Source organism: Scyliorhinus canicula, chromosome 13 (genome assembly GCF_902713615.1).
Source record: "Scyliorhinus canicula chromosome 13, sScyCan1.1, whole genome shotgun sequence".
NCBI lineage: Eukaryota > Metazoa > Chordata > Chondrichthyes > Carcharhiniformes > Scyliorhinidae > Scyliorhinus > Scyliorhinus canicula.
In genome coordinates, this window is record NC_052158.1 from 117766639 (window position 1) to 117779820 (window position 13182).

Here is a 13182-nt window from a genome sequence, read left to right on the forward strand (position 1 = left end):
CACTTTATCAATTACCTTCTGAAAATCTAGATTTATTAATTTCCATCTGCCAATTCTGTTACTTCCTATCCTGGTTCTTTCACTAATAGCAATGAACTCTTTCAGTGAGATTGCCACATGCACTCTACATTAGCAAGTTAACTTTAGTGTTAGTTCTTAAATTCATTTGCATGTATTAGATTTGATGCACTGAATTTTACCCTTGAATGAAGAAACGTTCTCTTGCTGTCATTTTGCTAGTTTCATACTTTTCAAGATGCTGAAAAACTGGTTTATTGGCTGAAAGAAATGAGAGGAACACTGAAGCAAAATGTCATGGATAAAAAAAAAATAACATGTAGTGAAGCTCAAGAGTAAGTGTATGACTAACTACAGCCTAACCCAAGTTTGAATGCATATCTGCTAAAATCCATTACTACTTTTTGCAAAGAAAAGGTCAAGAAAGATTTGCACTTATATAGTGCCCTTCCGAACCTCAGAACTTAATAAAGCATCATACAAGTGATTAAGCATAATGTAAGAAATGACGCAGCCAATTTGAACACACCAAGCTTCCATGAACAGAAGAAACAGAAGTGAGCAGATGACCTGTTTTAGTAATGTCGGATAAGGAATTGGTATTGACCAGGACTCAAGGAAAACTCCCCAAACTGAATTCTCCACCGTCGGGACGCTCCCTTTTGTCAGCAGCCCAGAGGTTTCCCGATGGCGCAGGGCTGCCCCACAATGGGAAATCCCATTGACCAGCCGGTGAAACGGAGCATCCCGACGGAGTGCTGAAACAGAAACCTGGAGAGGTGGGATGGAGAAAACCCTGTTTTTCCTCAAATCATACCATGTTGGGTGCAATTCACCCAAGAAAATGAGGAATGGCACGATTCAGTGACCGCACTGCACCAGGCATGGGTCAGGGTGTGCCAGGCGAATAGAGGAAGAGGGCAAAATCGAGTTTCACGCCAGGCTTCAACCATTTTGCAATTCACTCAACCCACTCCCAATGGCAAGTTACAGATCATGCCCAAAATGGTAAAAATTTCATTTTTAAAAAATATTTTTATTCTCCTCCTTTTTCACATTTTCTCCCAAATTTATACCCACCAACAATAAACAATTATCAGCAACAAATATGTAAATCCCCATAACAATAACAACGATCACATCCTCCCACCATACCCCAAACATTAGCCCGCATGTTTACATAAACAAAAGACAAAAAGGAATCAGGGATCAACCGTAGTCACCCTTGTAACAAACACTAGCTTTCGGAGCACTGCTCCTTCCTCAGGTGAGCAGTGCTCCGAAAGCTAGTGTTTGAAACAAACCTGTTGGACTTTAACCTGGTGTTGTAAGACTTCTTACTGTGCTCACCCCAGTCAAACGCCGACATCATAGTCACCCTTAATACACACAGCCCCCTCCCCCCAACCCTCTCACCCATCCCCCCCCCACTAATGTTCGATGTTATCCAGTTCTTGAAAGTGCATAATGAATAATGCCCATGAATTGTAGAACCCCTCCGTCCTTCTTCAAACTTAACCTTCTCAAGAGTCAAGAATTCCAACAGGTCCCCCCACCACGCCAGGGCACAGGGTGGAGAGGCTGCTCTCCATCCCAACAGGATCCGCCTTCGGGCGATCAACGAGGCAAAGTCTACGATATCTGCTTCCACCCTCGTTTCCAACCCCGGCTGGTCCGACACCCCGAATATGGCCTCCCGGGGGCCCGGGTCCAGTTTCACGTGCACCACCTTGGAAATTACCCTAAAAACCTCCTTCCAGTAATCCTCTAGCTTTGGACAGGACCAAAACATATAAACGTGATTAGCCACCCCCCCCCCCCCCCCCCCCCCCCCGCAACGCTCACACACATCTTCTACTCCTTCAAAGAATCGGCTCATCTTTGCCCTCGTGAGGTGCACTCTATATACCACCTTCAGCTGTATCAGCCCCAACCTCGCACATGAGGTGGAGGCATTCACTTTCCGGAGCACCTCACACCAGAATTCCTCGTCTATAACCTCTCCCAACTCTTCCTCCCACTTTGCTTTGATCCCTTCCAGTGGTGCCTTATCCTCTTCCAAAATAGCTCCATAAACCGCTGACACTACCCCTTCTCCAGTCCCCCTGTCGTCAGCACCTCCTCCATCAATGTGGTTCCTCCGGGAAGCTCTGTATCTCCTTTCTGGCAAAATTTCGAACCTGGATGTATTTCCATCCCACCTCCCTGGCTCAAATCTGTGGTTCCCTCGAATCGGCATTTCCCTTGACCCTGCCCCCAACCCAAAGTGTTGGCAAAACTGCCTCCAAATTCTCAATGAAGCTATTATTACCGGACTTCCTGAGTATTTCCCCGGAGCTATCGGGAGCGGCGCTGTTGCTAGTGCTTTCTGTCCCGACCCCCTGCACAAACTCTCCTCCATTCTGACCCACTTGGAATCAACCCCTCTGACCCAGCTCCGCACCTTCTCCACAGTCGCCGCCCAGTAGTAGTACATCAGGTCGGAAGACCCAAACCCCCTGCCTGCTTTCCCGTCTGTAGCAGCATCTTTCTTACTCTGGCAACCTTCCCTCCCCATATGAATGAGGTAATCCTTCCCTCAATCTCCCTGAAAAAAGCCTTTGGCAGGAAAATCGGTAGGCATTGAAAAATAAACAGAAATCTCAGCAACACATTCATTTTAACCGCCTGCACCCGACCCGCCAGTGAGAGAGGGAGAGAGGGAGACCATCCCACCTCGCCAGGTCGGCTTTCACGCTACCCACCAAACTAGTGATGTTGTACCTGTGAAGCCGCCCCCACATGGTAAAAATATCATTAACCCTAATTTGCATTAATTTCAATCTCATTAACGAGATTGAAGTCAAATGCAGCCGCCTCCCTGAAATTACACGACTCCCCAGCGGGAAGTCACCCGGGCATTGTTTAAAAAGGTCAAGCTGGCGCAATGGCATCTGAGGGGAACTGGGGAAGAGAGTCACCATTTCCATTTTCTGGCATGCAGCTCAAGGGCATCGGAGCTGCTGCCCCAGTGCTTGGGATGGGAGGGGTTCCAGGTCGGGTGTTGCCCCTGGACCACAGGGTGAGGGCTGTGCATCTGTGAGGCCTTCAAGCCATCTTTAAATATTGTGGAGACCCATAACAGGGGCAACGACAGCTGCAGCCTGACTGTCCTACCAAACTCTCCCAGGACAGAGCCCTGCTGCAGTTTCTCTCCTTAAAGTCAATTTCACCCTGTTTTGACTGTGAGCAGCCTCCAGCTGCACAGCTGAAGGCTATTTCAAATGAAGAATTAGCGCTGTTAGTTGTGAGAGCACTTCACACTCCTGAACTCCCAAGTCCCTCCTCGAAAGTTCAGGTGCCATGACTCAGAGGAAGATTAGTGCACTAAAGAGCAGAGCTTCACCATTGAGGATCCTCTCGCAGACAAAGGGTAAAAGTCTGGATGACTGGACGGCAGCTGAGCATGGCCACTCAAATGTTCCTGGAAGAGGTCTGGGATCTAGGGGCTCCTAATGTGGCCAGGAGCAAGTGTGCAGAGCAAGATTTGCCAGCACAACGGTCTTGCTGGGTGGCACTCTGAGAGGGTGGGACAGTCATGGTAAGGGTGGGGGATGCTTGAAGGATTTGAGGGTCCCGGGGTGGAAACCCTAACTGATTGTCTTTCTCCTTCTCCAATTTCTTGCAGATAAAAGAGTGTTTGCTGGTATGGATGGCGGGGAGACTGCCCTCGCTATGTTGCTGCAGCCAAGGTAGACAGATGACATAGAAGGCCACAACACCAGCAGAGGCACCCCATGTGCAGGGGGCCACACACCCTGAAGATCTGGCCATCCATCAGGCTGAGGAGGGACCTAGAAGGGGACACCAGTGACGGCCCAAGGTGTACAGGCGTTGTTGGCCATTCTGTGAGCTGACAGACAGCATATGCCACAGAAGACTCCATCTCAGATGAGAGGCAGTGCGGCACCAGTGTTGGGTCCTCACGGATGTGACACCCCGTGCCAAGATGCCTGGGTGCCCTGATGCCAGGAGGCAAATCATTGCCCTGCAGTGTCCCCGACCATCCGGGAGCCTCCAACAGAATCTGAGACGTTGGATTGGCACCATGCCTGGTCTACGTTTGTGTAGACTCGTACTAATCAACGCCCGAGTGAGGACTCGCTGTCACGGCTGGTGACTCCGGGAACCGGATGAATGTGGCTTCAACCCGGATGTGTCTATTGGAATGAGCCATTACTATCATTACTTGGATCACGGCCAGCGAGGGCGTGATCGAATTTGTTCTGGGTGCCGCAGGACAGGTGTAGTTTTGAGCCCGGCGCAAGGCCTGTTATAGGCCTCTTTCGTGATACTCCCACCCAACAGGATCAGCGCCGTGTGAAACACGATGGGAAAACCACACCCATTATCTTTCCATCCACCTGAGAGGGCAGACAGTGTCTTGGTCTCATCCAGAAGATGCAAGCTGACCTCTCCATTACTGCACTGGAATATTAGCCTAGATTAGGAGCAGGACATTCCAATCGCAATATCCTTCCTGAGAAATCTTCTATTAAAAAATCCTCCACTCTCGTGCAGCCATACAAGTAATTTCTATACACCGTCAGCAGCTTTCATATTTTACAGCAATATTTTACAAAATGAAATTTTTGAAGGCCTCAGATATGCAATTTGATGTGATTGAACAAACCATAGCAAGATTTTCACACGTATTGTTAAATGTGCAATAGATAGGAAATTGCATAACAGGTGTATATTAATATCTTGTTTTCTATTGCTTCTGTTACGAATTTGGAATAATTTACTGGGATATTTGTGAATTCCTATACTTTTGATTCTTTATCTTGTGTTAGTAAAGCACTAATAATCAGTTATCATGCTTTTGCTTCCTGACATGAATAATGTAAAAGTTGTTAAAAATATTTTGTAACTTTGTGTGACGTTATGCCAGAAGGCTGCTAATAGATCTAATAAAGACATTTCTCTTTGCTGGTTATAAGGATTATCAGTCCTGTGACAAAATTAGGAGCCTTACATTTTAAGGATGGAATTCAACATTTCTTTTTTAAAATAAATTTATTGTACCCAAATAATTTTTTCCAATTAAGGGGCAATTTAGCGTGGCCAATCCACCTACCCTGCACATCTTTGAGTTGTGGGGGCAAAACTCATGCAAACACGGAGAGAATGTGCAAACTGTACACGGACAGTGACCCAGAGCGGGTCACTCGGAGTTCCCACCCATGGCCTGGCGGGGAGGGAGGAAGATGGGTGGCTCAGTGCCCCCGGGTCCGCCATGCCACCCCGGGAATTGTGTGCTTTCATTCCAGGGGTAACCCCAGCCCCCGCCGCACAGACCACCCGTAAATCCCACTGACCGCAGAGGCCTCTGACCGGGCGGCTGAAGGCCATTGCTAATAGAGAATTGGCAATCGGAGTTAAGTGAGCATTGCACAGCTCCCTGGTGGATTCCCATGGGTAGGCGTGCAATGTAGCAAGAATTATTTATTGCCCAGAATCCCAATCAGAAGGTGATGCATGATCACTGTGGCAGAACACTGCAGGAGGCAGCAGCCAACATCTGAACACCGGGGAGATGGGCGTCTGTGCCGGGGACATTTCGGCAACCAGAGGGCGGCTGTCTGCACCAGGGAGCAGGCTAACGCCCGGTCCAGGTAACGTTAAGTGTGGGTGTCTGTGATACAGGGTCTGAGGTTCGATGACCCGGGGCCTCCTCCACAGACGGAGTGCATGGGCTGAGAGTGTCGGATGGCTGGGGTCGGGGAAGGGGGAAGCAGGGGTGGCAGTGGGAAATGGAAGAATGGATAGTCTCAGAGTGATGACACCGCTGGTGTCAGTCTCACACCCTCTCTAATCCTCACAAATATTCCACAGAATGGATGATATCTTGGACCCTGCAGAGGCTGCCCTCATGGAGCTGCTGGCAGGCCAGGAGGCCAGACACTGGAGAAGGCAGCGGGTCAGTAGCGTCGACAGAGGCTCCAGATGGCGGCCTATGTGCAGGAGCTCTCCCCACACCCTGAGGGCCTGGCCTCTCAACAGGCCAGGGAAGGGAGAGAGCAGGAGGCCGGTAAAGGCCCAGGACGTATTGGCATCGCTGGTCCTTCAAGCAGATGATGGACAGCGGATGCCGCAGGAGACTCCGCCTCAACAAGAAGACAGTGCGGCACCTGTGCCATGTCCTTGTGGACTTGGCACTACGTGGAGGAGGATACCCGCTCCCGGTGTCAGTCAAGGTCTCCCAGCCCTGAACATCTACACCTCAGGGTCATCCCAGGCTCAAGCAGGGACTTGTGCAGCACCTCAAGAGCTACGGTCCGCAAGGTCTCAGATGCCCTGTTTGCCCCTGGCAGCAAACTGTATAAACTTGATGAAGGAGCAACACTCCGAAAGCTAGTGATTCCAAACAAACCTGTTGGACTTTAACCTGGTGTTGTAAGACTTCTTGCTGTGCCCACCTCAGTCCAACATCGGCATCTCCACATGATATATAAATTATGACACAGACGAGACCTAACGGGATGCCCGGGCATAGGATTCTCCACTATCACCAGGATGCCCCAGGTCCAGGAGGTAATAGATGGCACGTATGTCGCCTTGTGCTCACAATGCTGTCTGGGAATGCCCCAAATCAACAGGAAGGGGTTCCACAAGCCCTGAACATCCAGCTTGTGTGTGGCCACTACATAAAGATCATGCATGTGTGTGTACGCTTCCCGGGAGTGTCATCCTGGGGCAGTCGGACATTCCCCGCCTCTTCGAGGAGCACCCCAGGATAGGCGGCTGGCTCTTAGGGGAGAAGGGGTACCCGCTGAGGACCTGGCTAATGACACCAGGTTGGGGAGTCACCGGACCAGGGGGGGCTGGAAGACAATCCCCGGGAGAACCCGTAGGATCAGCTGGAGGCTGAAGGACAGATGGCAGCAGTGAGGGTCCGGCAAGCCCGGAGGGCCAGGGAACTCCTCATCGTTTCCCTCTTCACAAAGGACGTGGCCTCATCCGTCATCAAACCCCCTCCCACCTCTGTCCCTAATCCCTCCGTCCCCTCTTCCCACACACCCTGCCACCATCCCTCAGCTTTTCCCCTCCCTCCCTGGAGCTCCATGCCCATCGAGTCTGCACCGGCTCAAGCACCCTACCCAAGCCCACACCATCACTCTATCCCCGTAACCCCACCCAGCCTTTTTTGGACACTGAGGTACAATTTCACATGACCAATCCACCTAACATGCACATCTTTGGACTATGGGAGGAAACCAGAGCACCCGGAGGAAACCCACGCACACACGGGGAGAACGTGCAGACTCTGCCCAGACAGTGACCCACCCCGGGAATCGAACCTGGGACCCTGGAGCTGTGAAGCAACTGTGCTAACCCGTGTGTTACCGTGCTGCCCACAGTTGTAGTGCAACGTTTTAAAATTCTATACATATGTGGCCCCACCACAATAGTGCTGTCCCACCTTCCACACCCCTCCTAACCTCTCCTTCTCCCTCATCGCCCCCCCCCCCCCCCCCCCCTCCCGGGTGCCCTCTCAGTGATCTTCAAACTGCTCTACCACTGGGCTGTGTCCCCATGATGCACATCAGAGGTGGAGGCAGCCTGCTGCCCACTGTGCCCAATGGCCTTCGATGCCCCTGGCAGGCATCCTCTTGGGGTCCTGGGGCCAGAAGGGCCTGGCCCACTTGCCGGCGGCCACATGTCCCGCTGTGCCACCCTGTTCCGGGTTCCGAGACTCGACATTGTCAGGGAGGTGGAACTCAAGGGAGCTAGTGGCGGCCTCTCTGTAGGCACCCTGCCGGGTGGTGACCATAGGACCCTTGGGTTCACCTTGGAGGGCCAGCTGGATTGAGCCCCGGCCGCCTCTCCATGATCTGGATCTGGCAGCTCCCCGATGTCTGCAGCATGGTGTCAATGCCCTCAGCGATGCTCCTCAGTGACTGGGACAAGCTCTGGAGCACCCCGGCAAGGCCTACCAGAGACTGGGATATGCTCCGCAGCGACTCATCAAGGTCCACGTGGGACTGGGACACCCCCCAGCGATTCAGACATGCTGTCAAGGCATTCAGCCATGGCCAGCACCGACTGAACCACGCCTTGGATACCCCCACTCATGCTGCCGTCATCATACACCAGGCTCTCCACTGCGGTCATCAATCTAGCAGTGTTGGCCGCTGTGCTATCTCCTGCACCTGTAGCCTTTGGGACATTTCCCTCTGAACATCACGGCTGCAACCTAGCATCTGCATCAGCTCCGGGTAAACCTGGTCCAGAGGTTCAGCATCAGACTGGAACCCAGCTGTCTCGCCTGGGCATTCCAGCTTCCACCTGATGTACATCAGCAGCTGTGTGGTGCTCACCAGGATCTGCCCCAGAAGCCTGGTCACTACTGTCTCTGTGCTGGTGTAAGGTGGAGGTGACTGCTGCGCCGCAAATACAGTGGTCTCCTCGGAACTCCCCTCCAAGGTGTTCTCATGGGAGCCAGGGAAGGGAACAATCTCAGATGGGCCGGCATCGTCGGATGAGGATCGCATGGAAGAATGGGCACGTGGTCTGTGGGAGGGATAGTTCAGTTTGTATGGCGTTAACAACTCACTTGTGACCGGTAATCTGGGTGGACCCAGTGGAAGCTCACCTCTGTGCCGTACGCCATCCTCTTGGTTGGTGACAGATCTGTCCTCAGGCCACACCGCGACCTCCAGGGCCCGTTCCTTGTAGAGGGATGAGGACTCTGATGTCGGCAACCCGCCGCCCATCAAGGCCCTCTCCCGTTTGTTGTGTGTCAACCTCTCCTGTGAGGACTGAGAGAGGGCATCGTGAACCGCATGCTTCATTCGTCATGGGGCGGAGATGGTGAGTATGGGGGTGGGGGGGGGGATCGGCATCCCTGAATTGTGGGGCTGGTCTCCTTGGCTGCATGGCTGCCAGCTGTGTAAGGTTGACTGTGCAGGACCGGTTTAAGTGCTGCTCTCCTTTTTTAGAGGGGGGGCTGGCAAGCGCAGAACCAGCGAATCAGCCGGTGGGACAGTCATTTTCAGCGTGAAGCCCGTGGTTTTCTAGTGGTGAGGGTCTCGTCAGGCCGGGCGTCGGAAAGCTCACGGCAGTTCCTGCTTGCTACCACACTTAGAAACTTATCCATGAAATCGCACCTTAAATGTAATTTGGCAAGGTGCTTCTCGCCTATTCAATCACACTTTTCTGTGCCTTGGGGAGTTTCTCCCCCATCATGCCCACACTTAGAAATGTTTACATCACTGGGGAGCTGAGATCGGGCTGCCATTTTCAAAGTGTGCCCTGATCTCTAAATGAGCTTGAGGATTCCCCCCCACTAGCAATGTCACCCCTCCGTACATATGGGCATTACGCCACACGCCGCAAGTGAGAACACCCCACGATGGGAGCGCTGAGGGCCCCCCCCCCCCCTTTTCAGGCCTCCTCACCCCCTTTTCGGGACTTCCCCCTTTCAGGAACCCCCACCCAACCTTTATGAAGCCCATTCATACCTGACCTTCACCTCTACACCCTTCATAAACCCCTCACCCCCTTTCAAGGGCATGGACCCCCTCCGGCTCTGACCTTTGGCAGTGTCACCCTGGCACATGGTCACCCTGACACTGCCGCCCCAGTACTCTGACAGTGCCCCAGCCAGCCTGGCAGTGCCACCCTGGCAGTGCCAAGGTGCCCAGAAGCCAGTGGCACAGCCAGGGAGCCACCCTGCCCTGTCCCCGACCACCCAAATGGCCTGGGAAATCCCCCAGGTGCTGTTAAATCTGGTCCAGGTTTGTGCAGAACAGTAATAAACAGCGCCGAGTCCAGATCTTGCTGGGGCGGCTGTTCGTCACCAGATGCTGGGAGAATCCGCACAGGCATATTTGAATGAACCACACGGCTCATTCAAATATGCTGATCTGGATCCCACTCAGTGAGATTCAATAGCCTCATCACACCACCAAGTTGGGCACATGAGGCAGTAAATCGCGCCCTATATGTTGCATGACTGAAATTGACAAGCTGACCTATTTATTCACAAATTACTAAATACAACAGAGAAAACAAGCAGCATCAACAATTTAAACAGATTTATATTTATTAAAACTGGAGAAATGTTTAAGCACTTTCTATGCAAGAGTAAGGTGGCTGTTTGTGGTACTGCCTCATCATTGGCCCTGATCGTGCTGTGGAGGAGCATTTCAGCATTTGCTGCGAGTTAGAACTGCTCTTGCCATTGAGATTTTTAATTTTTTGCATGAAAAGTTGTTGATGTTACACTAAAGAACACAACGTTTACGCTTGTGAGTTGATTGATGTGATTCTGGCTGAACAAAATTTAGTTACAACTTAAACATTTGAACTGAAACTAGAAACGTGGTCGATTGAAGAGCTGTGCAAGTATGAAAATCATTTTCCTTATTATACACTGACCGATTGCTGTCAGATGCAATGGGAATAAATGATCCCTCAACACAAGCACATCCGAAGCAGCTCAGGGAGCTGAGGTGATTCCAGGCAAACAGACCTTTTGGTCAATACAAGTAGCACGGAAGCAGCATTCAACATTCTAGGGGTCTCTCAGTCCAGAGATACTGCAGGCTGGGTGGTGGGGATGGACATCCCAAATCTGTGCAGTTGGCTTCTTCAAATGAACTAATAGAAGATATAGGCGGCTTTGTTCCAAAGTTTTAATATCAGGAAGTTGAACACAAAGGAGGAAAATATTTAACAAGGCCCTTTGTGGATGTAATTATGCAGTAAATGTTATACTTCTTGCGCATCTAAATGATATGAACATCCAGCCAAACACAAAACGTGCCATTTACTAGCTGCACACTCAACAGGGGCCCAGGCGCTTGCAGGTCGAGGTCAACACATAACTCGCCTAGAGCTCTTAAAGAGAAGCTACGGGCAATAGAAATGCACCAGTTTCTGCGAGGTTTGGCTTAAAGGTAAAGCTCAGTAAATGATGCAACAGGTCAGAGAAAAGTGTCCCAGGTTTTCAGATAGGCTACTGCAGGACTTAGTAAACAAGGTGGAAAGGAGGAAAGATGCTGGACGGGATTCTCTAAAAATGGGGCTATGTCCCCCACGCCAGCAGGAAAACTGGTGCCAACGATTCCTGCGTCAACGGCCCCCGAAAGTGAGGAATTCTCACCTTTCTAGGGGGCTAGGTTGCCGCCAGAGTCGTCCCCGCAGCTCCAGCCGGCGGGGAACGGCCCGCGCGAGTTCGCCCCTGCGCGGAACGGCCGGCGTGATCTCGCGCATTTGCGGAACGGCCAGTGTATTTACGCGCATGCGCAGGGGTCCCCTTCGCCAGCCCCCGGGCAACAAGGCGGAGCCCTACAGGTGCACGGCACGGAGTAAAGTAGGCCCCCACGGAACCAGCCAGCCCGCCGATAGACCCCGATCGCGGGCCAGGCCACCGTGGGGGCCCCTCCCGCGGTCGGATCCCACCGCCCCCCCACCCCAGGAAGGCCCCCCGCACACTTACCTTCCAGGTCCCGCCGTGTGTGAGGTGAGTAATCCACGCCGGCGGGACTGGACCAAACTCATCGGCCACTCGGCCCATTGGGGCCCGGACAATCGCTGGGGGGGTGCTGCTGTCAATGGCCCCCAACCGGTGTGGCGGCAATCCTGCCGGCACCCGTAAAACAACGCTGGAGAATAAAGAGGCTGGCATCGGGGCGTGATTCTCGCGCCCTCCCGGGAATTCTCCGACCCGGCGCTGGGTTGGAGAGTCCTGGCCGCCATGTTTCCACAGAGGTGGTCAAGTAATATCTTGAGAAAGGAATGGGAACAGATGGTCAGCAATCAGTTCCTGGAGTCCAGCCCTGAGGACCTGGCTGCAATGTCAGATAAAGTTCAGTGACCTCTCACAAGTGGTCAAGACCAGTGAAAACAGCTTAAAATGGCATCTCCTACCCATGGTGCCTCAAACCTTTTGCGTTGCTAACTGAAGCACATCCCTGTAATTCACCATCAGCAATCAGGACAATTGCTGCACAGAAACTCTAACTCTCCCCTCATACACTCACAACCATTTCTCTTTGCTTCCACATGACAACAGCTATTCAACCACGGCAAGCATATCACCAAAAACATTGTAAAACACTCGCTGGCAATTCCTTTCTCTCTCTTGCAGGACAAGGTGCTTCATAACAGCAGGGAATAGCAAACAACTGACCAAGGATTAACAAACCTGCCTTTCCAGAGCCCTCTGGAGACAGTGCGTTGCTCCATGGGGATGGCTGTGACATCACCGAGGACACTGAGGATGATGGTACTTTCCTGCCTCACAACCTTTCTCATATCCCATTTCACTCTCATCCTACTATCTGACATGAAGTGCAAACAGCAGATGGTGTCACCATCAAACTCTTGCTTACCACCCAACCTACTTCCTTCAAACTAACCTCCCCCTTCTGCATTTCTGCTTTCTGTCAATGACCCGCCCATTCTAGAAGCTTCTGGTGAATGCTAGTATGGCTACGCAGGCACTACACAGACTGGGCCAGCACCAGTGGCACTTGGGAGTCCAATTTCACAGCTAAAGAATCTTCAGCTAGGGAAAATTAACTGACAGAATGGTACAACGACAGATATATAAGGGACGAGGAGAGCAAATGCAACACATGGAACATCATGGCGACATTTTCACAGGCCTTTTCATTGAAAGCTATCAAAATAGACAATTCCTCGAAGATGTGCAAAGGATGTGAAATGATTGCATTCCTATTGTCTGTATCTGAGCTCACACCCCAATTGAGGCAAGAAAATGTTGTAAGTCACTGCACCATTCACACTCTAAATTAAAGCTTGGAAATGCACAGTATTATTCTACTGATTAACTTATCATCCGAGTACAATCTGATCTAATTTGCAAAGCTACTTAAACACAGCTGAATTTAAGTGGCATCTGTAGATTTCCTCTGATTATTTCATTTATGTTTTAATCCACCAAAAAGATTTATGGATGCTTTACCTTTTCACTTTCTTCATCTTGCCCAAAATAAAGTGTACGTTCTGGCAGTGTGAGTCCATCTTGGTCAATCTATAAAACACGGTAATAAATGAATTTCACTTTCACATCTATTCATCTAGAATGTCAATTATGGCTTTGTTCCAAAGGAAAGATTCTTCTTTTTTTTTTAAGTGGGATGTTTGAAC

General features: G+C 51.2%; 1 protein-coding gene across 2 annotated transcripts in view; it reads right to left on the minus strand.

Annotated features, from left to right (window-relative positions):
• The window catches only part of LOC119976317 (endothelin-converting enzyme-like 1), a 159603-nt gene that overhangs the window by 106985 nt on the left and 39436 nt on the right, over positions 1 to 13182 (minus strand). For both annotated transcript variants that reach the window (XM_038816760.1, XM_038816761.1), the window contains exon 2: positions 12998 to 13066. In XM_038816760.1, coding sequence (XP_038672688.1) covers positions 12998 to 13066 — 69 coding nt within the window. The remainder of the gene's footprint in view (positions 1 to 12997; positions 13067 to 13182) is intronic.